Genomic DNA, 16,821 nt, shown 5'->3' with positions numbered 1-16,821 from the left:
TTTGAATTCGTCGTAGATCTTAAAAACGTTTTTTTACTTAAAATCAAGCAGACGCTCGCGTCGAGAAGAGAGGAATCGGCTACCCGCCCGGGTTAGATGCGATGCAAAACAGAGTCGGTTGTTCTAAATGTCTCGCCCGAGGAATGCATCAGTATTCCACGTGAGGCTACGATCAAAGTTTGCGGTCGACTTAGCAGAGGCTACGACAGGCCAAAAACGGGAGATAATAATGAAAACATGAAGATATGGAGGAACAAGACGAAGAAATTCATGCAAGGAACAGAAACAAAAGGGACGAGGCGTTTCGTCCTTTGCGAGCGCAAAAAGAATTCGTCACGCATGGCTCTACCCTAAATGGCGCGAATTCTGAATGGACGTACGACCGTATCACAGAGAGTTAGAGCTTGAATTGCCACGGATTTCGTCGCACTTCTGGAACGGGCGTGCGAGGTGAAGTTCGTCCAGCTTCCAGCCCTGTGATGAGTTTGAGGAGAACCTGAAGCGCTGATTGGTTCGCCGCCGTCAGCCCAGGCATTTGGCCGTTCGAAAGGTGCGTCCACTCAGGGATCACGACTGCGTTTTTCCCAAGGCTGCACGCACGGCAAAAGAACGTGCATATCCAGCGGATAAGGGGCAGCAATCGGGGCCGGGCAGATGGTTGCATTCGAAAAAAATATGGTTGGAACTGCCGAAAATGCCGACGACGGCTGCTGGTAAGCGAGGCCTTGGACTGAGACATCTCTGTTCGGATGGCATCCGCGTTGCTTCGGGCATATTCACCTCATCAGCGAGACAAGGACCCGGCAGCACTTTCGAAGTCGAAAGACCAGCGGAGTCCACACTTTAAGCGAGCCCGAGTGTCCCGAGGAAGCATAGCTCCGTACAAAACACACAGGGACGAACGAAATTGATGCCTTTGTCCGGTGTTGATATAAGAGCCAACGATACAACTGAACGATAATAATCGTGGTCAAAGAGCTGAGGGCATTACGATGGACAGTCCGCGTCAAGTTCTTCTAGTCGAGCCAATTCTCCTTGGCAATTCGCGTCCTGTCTTCATTCTATCTGCTGAGACCCTCCCTCGTGTCCCACGACTGCACTTTTTTTTGCGTGTGGCGCCATAGACCGTTGTCAACTCAAGAACCTATCATCTATACCTACAAAATTAAACTAGCATCAGGATTTCATAATGGCTTCTTTTTTTTCTGCTACCTCATGTCAGACGGTGCTATATAAAGGGAGATCTTGGTCCGTAAGTATTTGATTGAGCAGTTTTGACACCCTACGTATGCTTCTCGCAAAGAGCATCCTGCTTTTACGGGAAGCAAGCTCGAGCGAAAAGCGGTTTTAAGCGGGCATGCATCAAGGAAGATGGCGGATCAAACGCTTGGATCATGTGTCTCGTATTCAAATAAAGGCAATCAATCTTATGTAACACCTATTTCCACATCAAATACAAGTACAATAACAAATGATGCATTTTTTTGGTCAAAAAAAAATCAAGAAGCTTCAGGAATATGGCTCTTCTTGACTACAATTGCTGATCATACCTCAAGTTCATGCAACCCCAACTATGACACGTCAAACAGGGGTTTCAGTTTTCGTATCAAGTTCCACTCATCCATGCTCACTTCGGATCGATAGAATTCCTTCAGTGTATCAATGCTTGCTCTGGAGATCTGCGAGTACAGCATGTCTGACTCTTCAAGATGACGTCCATACATAGGCTGGTTGGAGCCTTCAATCTTGATCGCGACGCTAGGTTGACCCTTCTTACAAATGTTCACAGCTTTGTGATCGCGTTCGATGGATGAGCTATATTTAGGTCAGCAGATGCATTTTCACAGAGAAGAGAAAGTGACACTTACACTCTACCTAAAACGACAATCTCTTTCGTTCCTGTCGCACTGGTCTTGACTGCCGCAATAGGAGTGAGCAGTCTCAGACTGCCCTCAATAACGTCCACACCAATGACGATGGGATCTTTCTTGTTGAATACAGCCACCGTCTTGAGCACACATGGAAACACAGCCTGCAACTTCGATTCCTCTTTCTTCTTCTCCGCCAACTCAGACATATGTTTGGTGAATGCATCGAACAAGTGGTAAATGATATCGGCGGTAAAAATTTTGACACCTACTTCCTGGGCGTAAGCGGCCGCTTCTTTGTCCACCTTTACGTCAAAGCATAGCATGACAGCGTATTCAGGAGCCTTCTCCAACATGATACCAGCTTGCATGACGTCTCGTTTATAGACGGGACCGATGGAAATATTGCTAACTGGAATCTTTGAGACGCGCAGAAATTCGAGGAGAGCTTCAAGCGAGCCAAGTGTGGAAGCCTGAACGGAGACACCTCGTCCCGTCTTGGAGATCCTGCTCAGCAAATTCTCAAGATCACCCATGACTTCCTCTTCTAGATCCTCCTCATCATCGTCTGGACCAACAACAAGGAGACGTGATCCAGCGATCGCTTGTTCCAGGCCGTCAGCAGCAATCTTGACACCTATGGCAGCTTTGACAGATTTATTGTGAACATAGGCTGATTTGACACGCAACTCCTTCATCTCAGCCGGTGTGAGCAATGCTCGTATGTTCGTTGAAATAGCACCGTTAAGACCGCAGAGCACGATACGATCCCCTTCATGCAGCACGCCGTTGGATAGAACTACGTCGATTGTAGTTCCCAAGCCTTCGATAACTTTGACTTCAAGTACAGTAGCTTCAACCTCAGAGAGGTACATGAGGGAGCTGGTCATGCGCTCCTGGGTGAGCTTGACGAGAAGCTTCAGCATGTCTGGAATTCCCTCGCCTGTATGTGCGGATGTTGGTACAAGCGAGACATATTTTGCCATGTTCTTGTTCTCGTAGAAAACTTCCGCGTTGAAACCTTGCTCCGCGAAGGCAAGCTTGGTCCTCTCCAGCCTGTCTTTGAATTCATTCTGACAGCCTTTGGTCTGGTGGCGAAGTGAGTCCTGGAAACCGTTGTTGGCAATCTGCTTCCAGCCAAACAATCTGTCGATCTTGTTAAGTGCAACAATGAAGGGCGTCTTCCTCTCACGCAGAAGACGCATGGACTCGAGGGTTTGAGGCTCAAGCCCGTGCATGATGTCGACAACCAAGATCGCAATGTTGCACAGAGACGAGCCACGAGATCGCAAGTTCGTGAAAGATTCGTGGCCGGGCGTATCGATGACGAGCAGTCCTGGAACCTTGAACTCGAATGACCCATCCTCGTTGACAACGGCTGTTTTCTTCTTCAGTGCTTCTACGGGGAAGTAAGTGGCACCAATTTGCTGGGTAATTCCACCTGCTTCGCCTTCTTGCACATTTGTCTGCCGAATTTTATCAAGCAGTTTTGTCTTGCCCGTATCGACGTGACCGAGAATGCAGCAGATAGGAGATCGCAAATTGTCTTTTGATCTAGCAGCAAGAGCAGCTTCGTGCTGCTGTCTGCGTCTCTCTGCTGCTTCAGCTTTTCTTTTGATCTCGGCTTTTTGAGCCGCCGTCATCTCTTCTTCTTCCGAATCATCATCAGAATCATCTTCTTCCGAGTCAGTTGATTCTTCCTTGACTGGTGCCTTGGGCTTGCCGTTAGCCGGGGTTGAGGTTGGAGCCACAGTCGCCTTGGCCTTGGTAGCTGGAGCAGGTGCTTCAGTGGGCTTCTTCTCTTGTTCTTCCTCAGACTCAGCATCCCAGCTATCCTTTACGCCATCCATCTTGTCAGCTTCAGCCTCCCAGTCTTCGAGACCATCGCTTTCTTCGGCCTTGGCTTCGGCTTCGGCCTTAGCTTTTTCTGCTTCAGCTTTGGCTTTAGCGGCCTGCTCTTCGGCCAAGCGCAATTCTTCCATCTGCTTTCGTGCAGCTTCGGCTTCAGCGGCTTCCTTAGCCTTCTGGAGTCGTAGTTCTTCTTCCTCCTTCTTCTTGAGAGCACTTTTCTTCTTGTTGTCAGGCTTCTTAGCCTTCTCTTTCTCACCTACGGTACCTCCGACAATGACACCCCCGGCCTCAACCATCTGTTGCAAACGAGCTTTTTGGCGAGCTTCTGCCTCCTTCTGGGCCTTACTCTTATACGTGCCTGCCTTTTTCTGCTCTTCGATCTTTTGCTTCTCCCTGAGCTTCTTGGCGAGCTTCTGCTCTTCCTTGCGCTTGGCCTCTTCTGCAGCGAGGCGTTCTTCCTCCTCGATTCGAGCCTTTTCTTCGGCTGCCAATCGAGCTGCCTCTTCTTCGCGTCTCCTCCTTTCTTCCTGCTGCTTCTGAAGCGCAGCTAGAGCTGGGTTCAGCTTCTTCTTTTTGGCTCCAGCAGCGGGTGCAGCAGGTGCAGCGGGTGCAGCGACGGGCTCCGGAGCTGGCTCCTTTTTGGATTCCGCAACAGCCTTCTCAGGCTCCTTGCTCGCCGCTGGCGCTGGAGCGGCCGTCTTCTTCTTCGCTGCCTGCATAGCCTTAGTCAAATAGCTTCATGTAAACGAATGTCTCCTACTACGCACCTGTTCCTTCTTTCTTTGTTTCTCTCTCTCTTTCTTCTCACGCTCTTTCTCTTTCTTCGTTTTTACACGCATGCCCCCTTCTTCGCCATCGTCATCGTCATCTTTGGTTTCTTCCTTTTCCTGTTGTTTGCCACCCTTGCTTGCTTTGCCCTTCTTCATCGGCTGCCCAAATACATCCTCTTCATCATCGAAAGTGGCTTCTTCAGGCGCCTTAGAAGCCAAATCAACTGGTTGAGGTGCAGCATCGCCATCAGTAGTGGGGTCCTCGCCCTCGACAAAATCTTCAACAATCTTGCCCTTCTTCGCCTTCTTGCCTCTATTCTTCTTCAGTGCGGCAAGCAGGCCACCACCCATTTCATTGTCTTGTTCAGCAGCGGCGTCCTGCACGGCCTCGTCGGCTTTTGCATTTTGTGCTGCCTGTGCAATAGGATCGATGGTTTCACCAAGTTCATCCTCCCAGTTATCGTCCTTCTTCTTGTTACCTCCTTTCTTCTTGGGCGCCATTGAAGATGATTATAGATGGCAGAAAGAATGAGAGCGTGTAGGCGTGTGTTGGCGAGCGCACGTAATTTGGATCAATCGAGTGTAGTGAGTGCGAGCTCGGATGTATCTCAGCCTATGTCCGATATATCTGGCGGCAACGAAAGTCTCTGCCGATGATTTTTGTGTGGCACGAAAGGCATGTACGAGAAATTCTTTTGTCGCGTTTGCTAGATGCTGGTGGCAAACTGCTAAAATTTTAGGTGCCCCGTAGACATCAAAGACGTATGGTGAGGTTGTGAGCATGCGTGGGGTTTCGCGAAAGCATAGCAGCAATCCTTATTTTTGAAAGCCCACCGTGAGTCACGTGCAAAGCCACCATTTTGACGATGAATATTCGGACCCGAGTTTTGACTTTCCTGAACGCTGGAAATTATTTTTGCACGAGTACGCAGGTTCTGCAGTGTTTGTGCTTGTGTCGAAAGGCCGTGTGAATGGGCTGACTTACTGTGACCCGTCCTTGTCCTTGAACTAATAACCGTGAGTCATGAACGGAGAGTATGATGACACAATGTGTGCAAATTGACAATTTCTGTATCATTGTCTCATGTAATCCTGATGAGAAAAAAAGTTAAAAATAAAAAGATCAGGCGAAGAGCTGAGCATGATTTCAAATTAAACCTAAGAATGAGAAGAGGTAGACCTCCACAATAACCCTAGCGACATTCTCTCGTGTAGAATTCCGTTAATCCCTCCGAGTCTAGGTAGACAAGATCGGGCCCAAGCCGCAGCTTCTATGTCTTTGCTTCAGGGACGACTGGTTCAATATTCCATATCATTTCTGCATACTCATCAATGCAACGATCGCTCGTAAAGAAGCTCATTCTTGCGACGGCGGTGATGCACTTTGTCAACCACTCTTCTTGATCTTTGAATGCCTCATCAATGAGATCCTGCGTTTTGCAGTAGCTATTGAAATCATCAGAAACGAGATAGTAGTCTCCGTGATGCACAATGGCACTAGTGAGGGCGGTGAAAGCACCTGCATCGCCGAACATGCCGCTTTCGATTGCTTGGAAGACCTTTTCAAGTTCGTCATCGAGCTGATATTCTCCGTATATGTGAGCGTGACGGAGTTCATCGACATCTTCAGCAAGATTGCCGAAGAGAAAGATATTATTCTCGCCAATCTCGCGCGTGATCTCGATCTGGACTTCCCGTTAGCATCAAGACAATGCAGATTATGTTAAGTGTCGGTTCTAATGAGAGAATCTATCTGAAATCGCATTTGACGATTCTGCCGTTTCGAAGCCCATCTCTGACGCCAATCTTGACAGCGGAAGAGTTTCAAGGTACTATGCGTGCGTGTCGGAAAAGAGGACTTACATTCGCACCGTCACAAGTCCCGATGATGAGACCACCGTTAAGTACGAACTTCATGTTGCTAGTTCCACTTGCCTCTGTCCCAGCAGTTGAAATATGCTCACTGATATCCGACGCGGGGCATATGATTTCAGCCTTGCTGACATTGTAGTCTGGAATGAAAACCACCTTGAGCAAATCACCCACGTCTTTGTCATTGTTGACCACATCGCCGACTTTATTAATTAGATGAATGATGTTCTTTGCCATCCAGTAACCTGGGGCAGCTTTGCCACCAAAGATGGACACTCGAGGGCAAAGCTTGGCCTTTTGCTCTGGGGTCATCTCCTTGATGGCAAGGTAGCGGTGAATGACACCAAAGATATTCAGTTGCTGGCGCTTGTACTCGTGTATACGCTTAACCTGGACATCGAAGAGAGCTGATGGGTTCACGCTAATCCCCGTTGCCTCCTTTATATGTTTGGCCAATCTAACCTTATTTGCGTACTTGATCTCAGCCCACTCCTTGCGGAAGGCCTTGTCGTTGACAAAATTTTCAAGTTTGTTTAAGAGGGTAAAGTCTTTGAGAAAATCGTAGCCACCAAGTTTGGATGCAATCAACTCAGACAGGCGAGGGTTCGCTTGGTGGAGCCATCTTCGTGGAGTGATACCATTCGTGACATTGGTGAACTTATCAGGGCCATATATGTTGACGAAGTCTTTGAAAATTGTCGACTTGATGAGATCGGAGTGGAGTTCTGCAACTCCGTTGACCTTGTGCGAACCAATGACGGCGAGGTAGCCCATGCGAACCATTTTTGGGCTCGATTCTTCAATGATAGAGACCCGGCGCAGTAGGTCCCGATCTTTGGGAAAGTTTCGCTCGACATATTGCAAGAACTGCAAGTTGATATCATAGATGATCTGCAAGTGGCGAGGGAGCAAATGCTGCATAAGTGGAACGGACCACTTTTCCAAGGCTTCTGGCATGACGGTGTGATTGGTATAGCCAAAGGTCTTTGTTACGATGCTCCAGGCCTCGTCCCAGTCCAAGCCTTCTATATCAACCAGTATGCGTTGCAGCTCGGGGATAGCCAACGTCGGGTGGGTGTCATTGAGTTGGATGGCGACTTGATTAGGGAACTCCTTCCAAGCGCGTTTGGACTTCTTGAACCGGCGCACGATATCAAAGAGCGACGCAGCACACCAAAAGTATTGCTGCTTTAATCGGAGCTCTTTACCACGGTCGAGGTTGTCGTTGGGATAAAGCACAGCAGATATGGTCTCGGCACGCTGTTGGTCGGCAACAGAAGCTTCGTACTCGCCTGAATTGAACTTCTGGAAGTCGAACTCGCCACTTGCGGCTTTGCTCCCCCATAATCGCAGGTTATTCGTTGTTGAAGTCGCATATCCCGGAATTGGGACATCATAGGCAACTGCCTGTACAATCTCGCCGCCTTCCCATTGGTTAATGATTTTGCCTTGATCGTCCTGGTAGCGATTAACGTGGCCGTAGAACTGAATGTCGACTGTAATGTCGTGCCTTGGAAATTCCCAGGGGTTAAAGTCGAGCCAGTAGTCGGGAACTTCGATCTGATATCCGTCCACAATTTCTTGCTTGAAGATACCATATCTGTACCTAAGGCCGTAGCCCCAAGCAGGGTAGTTGAGTGACGCCAGCGAATCAAGGTAGCAAGCTGCAAGCCGTCCGAGACCGCCATTACCCAGCGCGGCGTCATGCTCCTGATCGATGATGTCTTCCATACGGAAGCCGATCTGTGCCAGGCCCTCAGTCGCATTCTGCTTCTGTTGGACATTGAGCATGGCATTATCGAATGCTCTGCCCATCAAGAATTCGAGTGACAAATCTATGTTTGTTAATCACAAGGGAAATCCAAGGATGAAGTACATACAATACACTCTTTTCTGATCCTTGAAGGTTTGCTCTTGCTGCGTTTTGTTCCAGTCCATGACAAGACGATCCCGGAAAGCTAATGCGGCACCGCCATAGATGGCTCTGAAGCAGAATTAACAACGCTTCCAGATCTTACTGAGTATATAGCCTCACTGTTCGTCGCAATTGTACATCGACCGGGCTAGCGTGGTTTCGACATGGTTTATGGTCGCTTTCTGAGCTTCGTTAGCTTCCCTTATCACATGTTCCGGTACGCGCAGGCTCACCAAGAACTCATCCGGTGAGTTGAACGGCTTTGGTGCCTATCACACCGTCAACGAAGACAAAACGCAAACAGCAGTTAGGACACGAACGAATTTTCGCCACCTGAGTTTCGATTCGTCAGCAGCCATGGCATTGACCGAATGGGAGTTGCAATACGTACGCCTCGCGCTGCGGTTCTGGAATAGAAGCCTCCACTGCCTTGATATCTGCCGCTCCAAACCCAGTGACCGTTCTCTTATGCTTCGGGCGCGAGAATCCGGGGCCGACCTGTTCCTGAAGATCAGTGATAGGTGCGCTCATCGACGGCTTCCTATCGCGCATCGAGGGCCTGCGCTTTAGCGGTGGTGGCGCTTCGGTAGCCATTGTGAGCAGACTGGGGAACTGGGGACGAAGCAATGGGTAAGACTGAAGAGGACGCTTGTGAGGGGTGGATGGAATACAAGGAATTTAATGGAAGGGCAAAGATCAGGAAGCAGGAAGAGAGAGATAGCGCGAGAGGCCCAGTGGGTTGTCTGGAGGTGTTTCGGGGAGAAAGCTAGGCCATGGGATGGAACAACAAAGCTGTGAGCTACATGCTGCTGCTAACTTGAGCGAGTTACCCCGCGACCCCACTATGGGCTCAGCGAAGGGCACGCTTCGGCCCAATGTGCGCCCGTGCATCCTTCAACAAATGCAGAATCCCCATCATCGCGCGTCATTGATTGCAGGCTTGTCGTCTGGCTCAAACACCTGCAAACATGGGACTCTGCGTCGTGTCGCCAGGATACGGCTCACCCGGCACTTCCATCAGGTCACCCTCCTGTCAGCGAGTCGAGGTGATGCTGCCCCGCCACTTGGACATGCGCTCTCCACAATCGACGTGGTTCCTCGGCCACACACCACGACGCCTTCGGGCGATCGAACCTGTCAACAGCGAGTGCTTGATGAGCCTCAGAAGCAGAGGACGTGCTACGCTTGCTGGTTCGGCTCCTTCTGCCATGCTGTGGTCGACAATAGCGCGTTCCGGGACGGCTCTGATTTATGCTATGCCGTAATCATGACAACCAGCTTTCCCTGTCGCCGCATGAAGCTAAGCATGTCACATCGAATGAAGCGACATGCCATTTTGCCCAGCTTGCACAAGCCATCACGATTGCTGCTCGTCGACTTGTAAAAGGCGACATCCCGTAAAATGCAGGATCCACATCCGGATGCTTCCACCCACATTGTGCTGTACATCGGCCGTACGATGTTCACTCTCATATCGTTCCCATTCGCCTTGAGGCAACAACACTTTCTAAAGATCGTAGATGGCAGAGTCCTATTCTTGCTTCGCTCATACCCTCTCATGCACAATGAGAAGTCTTCTTGATCAGTGCTTCTGCAGCGAACCTAAAGGCCAATGTTACATATGGCCGAATTAGCCTGCTAGTTGTATTCGACACTAATATCCATGATTTATTACGAACTGTGGGTTGACGCGTATGTATTCTTGATGTACAATCATGTGCGAAGCCCGACAAGTATGCATTTGCCGCTTTTCATTGTATGGAACGAACAGGGCTATAACACGTCGGCCGAGCTTAATGCATGGGAATGTTACAAAAGGGTCGTGTATTAAGTTTCTGAGCAGGAATTATGTAGACAGCGGGAAGGCTACTCGGGTTCGAATATTGCATGTCGACAAAGAAAAATGTTCTTTGCTGCTCTTGTAGCCTTGAGCGAACTATATACAATGCTGCTATGATGTCTCACTTTATGCTCTGATAGGAGTGTCAAGATTCTGGTCGCTCACGTCCGCTTTGTTACCTGGGGGAAAAACAAGTTAGTCCGCACACCTCGGTTGATATCGATCTTGCCAAATTGAAGTAGAACTTACAATCAGCGCCTCTTTACCACCCAGTTCTTCCGTCAGATCGAATTCCCTCGCTACAGCTGGTTTATCAGGGTAGAGTCGCCCAACCACAAAAGTCAATCCAAGCACACTCGCGACGAATGTGGCAAACATGACGGCGCCCTTTCCAGGCTTGGTCCACGTGTACGCCTCTGTCGTGAACATTCCGAGCACATCGTTGTCCTCGTGAACGGGCTCGCCATAGTTTCGTCGTTCCTGCTGGTCCCAGTACTTTGCATGCGGATCCCGGAACTGACGCTTCACGGCTGGAGGGTTAGGGTAATTGCCGTTGAGGCCTGGGTCGAGGACGTCGGAGTTGGCGCGAAGAGAAGATGCTATCGAGAAAGCGCGCCTGGGACCCGAGCGAGAGATCGATCGTGCTAGCGAATGCGCCACTAGTGCTTGTTTCGAGAGCATCTAGAGTCGTGATAAGTGAGATGAGTGAAAAACGAATTCAGCTCGCTGTGTGCGGAGACGGACGGGTGCAAATTGGGCCGCTCGAGGGCTCAATCGGTATAGGCGTACGTGTTGAGTGCGGTAAACTGGTATACTAACCTTGTAGAGCATGAAAAGTATCCCAATCGATGCTTGAGCGAGGGCGATATTCAGCTCAGAACGTGAGTCTGAGGTTCAGGAAGTAAGCGCCCCGAAGCGGACTAGCGCAGGCGCAGTGATCTCGTGGCTTCGTGGTCGTGGCCCCAGCAAAGTCGACCCCCGACCTTTAGAAATCATCAACTCATCGGCGCAAATTACAAAAAGATTCATAGCGCGACAACCAGACGTCCAGGCTCAGTTCTGCCAACGATTTCGACACAAGCAGCTTACGAGCTATCTGTCGACGCAATTTTTACCTGTTTTTGAACTGACTTCGCGTGCGATCGGCTGGTCTCCTGGCTTTGAGTCGACGTTATTGATGGTCTCGATCGACGCCTGGAGATGAGTGACAGCGCAAACGCGCCACCACAGAATCACAGCCATGATGAACCATCGATAGCAATACATTCTGATGTCGCGCTTAGCGCCAACGGCATCAAGTCGGAAGAGGAAAACGGAATGCCCATTTCGAACGGAACAAGAAATGGGCTGATCATCGAGGGCGCCAACAAGAAAAGGACGATTCGCGACGGCGATCGGATAGACACATTCAATAAACGGAGGAAAGTCAGTAGCGCACCTAAGTCTGGCGTTTTATCACGGCCAGTGTCGCCGCCGTGGCAATTTGGCAGCGTGGACAAGGCTACTCTGGTTGTAGACGGAAAGAGGAGGTCTGCAAGGACAACAGCAACTTCTTCTCCTGCGCCAGTCAAGGAAGAAGAAAGGCGACCTCGGCGCGAATCAGCTACCAAGAACAGGACAAGCTCATCGAACCAACAGAATGGTTCGAAAGCTGGGGCAAAAAAGAGTGCTCAGAATTCATCACACAGGCATGCACGATCTGTTGAGAAGATTACTCCTGCGGAAACGTTCAAAAGGCCGTCTAAACCTTCAAAACCGTCCGATTCGCCCTCCTTGACGACTCCCAAAAATAGTAAACGCACCAGACGTGAAAGCATTACAAGTGTGTCTGCAGAAAAGATAGCTCCTTCCTCAGCCCCGCAAAGGACAGGCACGAGGCGATCTTCGCGTCGGTCAGAACTCTCACAAGAGCAAGTCGCCTATTCTGCGGCAGTAGATGGTGATACTTCTCCTGGACGCTTCCAGAAGCTCAAGTTAAGGCTTCGGGAGCCAAAGCTGGGAAGATCTCACCCAGGACATTGGCCACAACAGCGGAAATTTTCCTCTTTTCAGGACTGGCTAGACAATGACGATCCGCTGGAGGGTGAAACGGACGTCCCTATGAAAGACGAAGACGTACAGAAGGAGATTCAAGCCCGTTTGAGGATCGTACGTGCAACTGAGCCGGGAGGTCTGCTTACGGAAGGTCGATGCACGCGTTTCTTGGAAGGAGATTCTCGAGAACCTCCGCCTCGATATAATCTATGGGACCATTTGTGCGCTCACGCGATCAACTTCCACGGCTTATTAGGCAAGGAGAAGGAAAGGCATAAAAGATGGGCCAAGCAGCTGGCATCCGCATGTCAGATAGCGTTGGCGACAGAAGATCGTTGGTCAAACGTGAGGGAAAGAAAATCCGTCGAGGAAATCCAGAAAGAGCAAATAGGCTACCAGATACGTCGGTACAAGCAGGTTGTTAAGGACTTGGGCGGTGCCTGGGAGCTTGCACGTAATGAAGTTAACAAGATACGATTCGAACAGTGGGAAAGGGAGCAAGAAGCTCTTGGCAAGAAAGCTCTAGATGAGATGTTGGATCACTCTACACAATTGTTGTGGCAGCATCGCACACGAGATTCGTCCGAATATCCTAGTGAGGCAAGGTCCAGCATTGGGCCGACTGGGTCTGAGACAGGCACAGGGGTCGAGGATTCTGATCGTAATGACGACGATGCAAATTCTGAATCAAATGCCGAATCGGAATGCGACAGCGAAAATATGTCCGTTTCAAGTGAGGATGAGGATGAGGATGGCGTCGACGCTCATGATGATGATGCAAATCTGAGTCCCGAAGCGTTGCGACGAAAATATGCATCTGTTCTTGCACAAGAGTTGCCAAATGCATCTGAGTCAAGCGAGAACGAATTAGCCGAGGACGAGGATGACGATAGCAATACTGACGAGGAACAGACGGCAGAAAGCGAAGATGCAGACGAAGACGAGGAGGAAGGGGAGGATGAGGAACATAGTCTGCTTTCTTTGATGCTACCAAAGACAAGCCGTCCCAACGTGGCACCACATCAGTATCCGAACAAGTCTGTGGAAGTCGATTCCAAGATGGATTCTTCAGGAACAGCTGACGACGCAGCATCCATTATCGAAAGCGATCGACCTCCACCTGAGCTTGAGGAGGTAGACGATATACTTATGGATGATCCGGATGAAGAATCTACGGATATGGACGATGATGATGAGTCAGATATAGATGAAAGCGGCACAGAAGCCTCCGACTCGTCAGCAGAAGAGACTGAAGACGAGTTGGGCTTAATGGGCTTCTATCCCAAGCCAAAGAAGTCTCGAGAAGAAACATCTGCCAGTCATCGGTCGCACGTTGCGGAAGACACAGACATGGTCAATGATGAAGCAAGTGACGATGTGGATGAGCTCATGGCTGATCGCCCCAAACCGACGGAGAAGGACAAATCCGACCAATCCAGGTTAAGCACTCCGCACACTCCTGTTGAGCCAGTCAAGACCGAGGTCCCGTCTCTTCTTTTGCGTGGCTCCTTGCGAGAATATCAACATGATGGCCTAGACTGGCTTGCGAAACTGTACGCCGGCAATCGTAACGGTATTCTTGCGGACGAAATGGGCCTGGGCAAGACAATTCAGACGATTTCCCTACTCGCACATCTTGCGGTGCACCACAAGATCTGGGGTCCACATCTTGTCGTTGTACCGACTAGTGTCATGTTGAATTGGGAAATGGAGTTTAAAAAATGGTTACCTGGCTTCAAAATTCTGACTTACTACGGCGACATCGAAGAGCGACGGAGAAAGCGCCAAGGCTGGCTCAACGACGACAAATGGAACGTGTGTATTGCCTCGTATCAGCTCATTCTGAAGGACGCCCAAGCTTTTAAGAAGCGAAGCTGGCACTATCTCATCCTCGATGAAGCGCACTACATAAAGAATTTTCAGTCTCAGAAGTGGCAAACCCTTCTCACATTCAAGACGCATTCTAGACTGCTCCTAACCGGTACACCCTTGCAGAACGACCTTCAAGAATTATGGTCACTTCTTTATTTCCTGATGCCTGCAGGTTTGGACGGCTCTGGCGGCTTCGCTGATCTAGAGAAATTCCTCAATTCGATGAAGCGACCGGCGGACCAGATTCTCAATCAAGGCCAACAAAAGCTCGATGCTGAAGCGCAAGCACGTGTCAACAAGCTCCACGAAGTTCTTCGACCATTCCTCTTACGACGTTTGAAATCCGAAGTCGAGAAGCAAATGCCAGGAAAATACGAGCATGTCGTTTATTGCCGACTGTCAAAACGTCAGCGCCAACTCTATGACGAGTTCATGAGCCGCTCAGATACGAAGAGAACGCTTCAGAGCGGCAATTACATGAGTATCATGAACTGTCTGATGAGCTTAAGAAAAGTCTGCAATCATCCAGACCTGTTCGAGACCAGGCAGATTGTAACCAGTTATGCCATGCCAAAATCAGCGATCGCAGACTATGAGATTAAAGAACTGCTAGTGCGTAGACGGTTTTTGAAGTCTCAAGATTCAGTCAATCTCGAGCATCTCGGATTCGTGCCTACGATATTTGAGAAACATAGCCGCTTAAGCCAGTTCCGACGCTATCATCTTCGCGCTGTGGAGCCTTTGCAAGGGCTTGTGGAGAGGCAAACCAGGCGCCTAAAGCCTGCAGACAACGTAGGCTATGGCACAGTGAAGGAAACAATACGCCATATAGAAGCGGATGCGGAACATTCGGTGCTACACTCTCTCAAGAACCGTCTGATGCATGCAAGAAGAACTACGGATCAGTGGCCGATATACGGCACAGATTTTGTTGGCCTAATGACCATGCCGAACCGCTTCTTCCCTTCGGTACCGACACGCAAACAACTTCAAACACGGTCCATGGGCGATTGGTACACCGAAGATAACTGCGTCCTCATCCAGGAGCTCATGCCCAATCTTCCTGAAGTGGCGAAGCGTTGCGAATCCCTCGTAACCAAATTCACCTGTCTTACCCCAGCCGTAGTCGCGGAAGACGTCAAGGAATATGCCTTGACACGCAGGGGCATGGAGCTCGTTCATGAAGCTCAAGCATTGACATCATCGAGTCCAGACCCATACCATGAGGCACGTATACGTTCTTCGATTGCCTTCCCCGATAAGCGTCTACTCCAATACGATTGCGGCAAGCTTCAAGCCCTGGCAACTCTTCTTCGCGAGCTTCAGTCCGGTGGTCATCGATGTCTCATCTTTACACAAATGACCAAGGTCCTCGATATCCTCGAACAGTTCCTCAATATCCATGGCCATCGATATCTTCGTCTTGACGGTGCCACGAAGCTTGAGCAGCGTCAAATTCTCACTGATCGCTTTAATAACGATCCCCGCATCCTCGCCTTCATCTTGTCATCTCGATCTGGCGGTCTCGGCATCAACCTCACTGGCGCTGACACGGTCATATTCTATGATCTGGATTGGAATCCCGCAATGGATGCGCAGTGTCAAGACCGCTGCCATCGTATAGGACAGACACGCGACGTGCATATTTACCGATTCGTTAGCGAGCACACCATCGAGGCCAACATCCTTCGCAAGTCCAACCAGAAACGCCTCCTCGACGATGTTATCATTCAAAAGGGTGAATTTACCACCGATTGTTTCAATCGTGTTACATATAAAGACGCTTTTGCCGACGCAGAAGAACTCGCGGGAGAGGACGCAGATGCCTCTGCAGCCATGGACCGCGTCCTGGGCGAGGTCACAGGTCTTGGCACGGTACTCGACAGCGTTGAAGACAAAGAAGATGCTGTAGCCGCCAAGGAAGCTCAAAAGGAGGCTATATACAACGCAGACGATGCCGACTTTAATGACTCCAGCAATCAAGTCACGGGAGCAGCGACAACACCACGAGGCGGCTCTCAGGCACCTGGAATGGTCGACGAAGTGGCTCAAGCTGCGAGAGAAATGGCAGCGGATGAGAAAGGTGCCGTAGATGAGTGGATGGTCAGATACCTGGATTCATTTGAGATGAGAGGGTTGCCCGTTGTGCTACCGAAGGCGATAGTGAACGCACAGAGAAGCAAGGCGAGAAGAGGTCGAGATTACCGGCGAAAGAGATGACATTTACAAGGGGGGGGAAAAGCACTTGTGAGATCTACATCGTCAAACTCAAGTAATTTTATGTATAAACATGAACATGAGAAACAGCCTTTTAGCTGGTTATCATCGTACATGATGAGCAACACGTCCTCTCGGTTATTTTCTAACTATATGGCAAAATTCTACGTATCTCCTTCGGTCTCAGTTGAAAAGCTAACTTGGACAATTCCATGCAAGACATTAAAGTCATGTACAGAATTTGCGGCAAGCTAAGTCCTAGTCACAGGCAGGCAAAGAATTGCTATTCCAGATTCGATCGTGGAAATGACGGTTGTAGGTAGGAAACGAGAGTAGGTTCGCGATTCTTTTTGTTTTTGGGGGGGGGGGGGGGGGGTCCTAGCCTTCGACAGGTCAAGAAATTCACAAATTCTTTGACGTACTGGCTCAAGCCTTGCCACTCCCCGTCCTATGATAGGTTATCAAGTGCTCCACCAGGACATTCTATGACGTTGAAGACTTGCGGCTCTGCCCACTGGATCGCCGCGTCTCGCACGAGAAAAAAATTAAGGTAATTGGCCATCTGGGCTGCGACGTCCGATC

General features: G+C 49.8%; 4 protein-coding genes across 4 annotated transcripts; 1 reads left to right on the top strand and 3 right to left on the bottom strand.

Annotated features, from left to right (window-relative positions):
- Nucleotides 1-1,353: 1,353 nt before the first annotated feature.
- Nucleotides 1,354-5,273, bottom strand: PV09_00815 (translation initiation factor aIF-2). Its single transcript, XM_016353609.1, has 3 exons — nucleotides 4,487-5,273; nucleotides 1,869-4,432; nucleotides 1,354-1,815 (listed from the first exon to the last, which is right to left on the bottom strand). The coding sequence occupies exons 1-3, from the start codon at nucleotides 4,988-4,990 to the stop codon at nucleotides 1,572-1,574; spliced, it is 3,312 nt and encodes a 1,103-aa protein (XP_016218762.1). The 5' UTR covers nucleotides 4,991-5,273; the 3' UTR covers nucleotides 1,354-1,571.
- Nucleotides 5,274-5,525: 252 nt separating this feature from the next.
- Nucleotides 5,526-9,047, bottom strand: PV09_00814 (uncharacterized protein). Its single transcript, XM_016353608.1, has 7 exons — nucleotides 8,668-9,047; nucleotides 8,597-8,609; nucleotides 8,510-8,545; nucleotides 8,397-8,458; nucleotides 8,242-8,345; nucleotides 6,353-8,196; nucleotides 5,526-6,174 (listed from the first exon to the last, which is right to left on the bottom strand). The coding sequence occupies exons 1-7, from the start codon at nucleotides 8,868-8,870 to the stop codon at nucleotides 5,761-5,763; spliced, it is 2,676 nt and encodes an 891-aa protein (XP_016218761.1). The 5' UTR covers nucleotides 8,871-9,047; the 3' UTR covers nucleotides 5,526-5,760.
- Nucleotides 9,048-9,874: 827 nt separating this feature from the next.
- PV09_00813 (uncharacterized protein) lies at nucleotides 9,875-11,059 on the bottom strand. The gene is made up of 3 exons (XM_016353607.1): nucleotides 10,936-11,059; nucleotides 10,366-10,797; nucleotides 9,875-10,295 (listed from the first exon to the last, which is right to left on the bottom strand). The coding sequence occupies exons 1-3, from the start codon at nucleotides 10,945-10,947 to the stop codon at nucleotides 10,278-10,280; spliced, it is 462 nt and encodes a 153-aa protein (XP_016218760.1). The 5' UTR covers nucleotides 10,948-11,059; the 3' UTR covers nucleotides 9,875-10,277.
- Nucleotides 11,060-11,117: 58 nt separating this feature from the next.
- Nucleotides 11,118-16,375, top strand: PV09_00812 (uncharacterized protein). The gene has a single exon (XM_016353606.1). The coding sequence runs from the start codon at nucleotides 11,317-11,319 to the stop codon at nucleotides 16,240-16,242; it is 4,926 nt and encodes a 1,641-aa protein (XP_016218759.1). The 5' UTR covers nucleotides 11,118-11,316; the 3' UTR covers nucleotides 16,243-16,375.
- Nucleotides 16,376-16,821: the final 446 nt, after the last annotated feature.

The sequence above is a fragment of the Verruconis gallopava genome (assembly GCF_000836295.1).
Source record: "Verruconis gallopava strain CBS 43764 unplaced genomic scaffold supercont1.2, whole genome shotgun sequence".
Classification (NCBI taxonomy): domain Eukaryota; kingdom Fungi; phylum Ascomycota; class Dothideomycetes; order Venturiales; family Sympoventuriaceae; genus Verruconis; species Verruconis gallopava.
Note: the sequence above shows the minus strand (reverse complement) of the source record. Positions and strands in the feature narration are given on the sequence as shown.

Excerpts from the sequence above, each read along its gene's own strand:
- PV09_00812 (XM_016353606.1), top strand. The coding sequence starts at position 11,317 with ATGAGTGACAGCGCAAACGCGCCACCACAGAATCACAGCCATGATGAA.
- PV09_00815 (XM_016353609.1), bottom strand. The coding sequence starts at position 4,990 with ATGGCGCCCAAGAAGAAAGGAGGTAACAAGAAGAAGGACGATAACTGG. Across the intron at positions 4,433-4,486 it reads AACAAAGAAAGAAGGAACAG|GCAGCGAAGAAGAAGACGGC; the intron begins GTGCGTAGTAGG and ends AAGGCTATGCAG. Across the intron at positions 1,816-1,868 it reads ATTGTCGTTTTAGGTAGAGT|CTCATCCATCGAACGCGATC; the intron begins GTAAGTGTCACT and ends ACCTAAATATAG.
- PV09_00814 (XM_016353608.1), bottom strand. The coding sequence starts at position 8,870 with ATGGCTACCGAAGCGCCACCACCGCTAAAGCGCAGGCCCTCGATGCGC. Across the intron at positions 8,346-8,396 it reads ATGTACAATTGCGACGAACA|AGCCATCTATGGCGGTGCCG; the intron begins GTGAGGCTATAT and ends ATTCTGCTTCAG. Across the intron at positions 8,197-8,241 it reads GGATCAGAAAAGAGTGTATT|ATTTGTCACTCGAATTCTTG; the intron begins GTATGTACTTCA and ends TAACAAACATAG.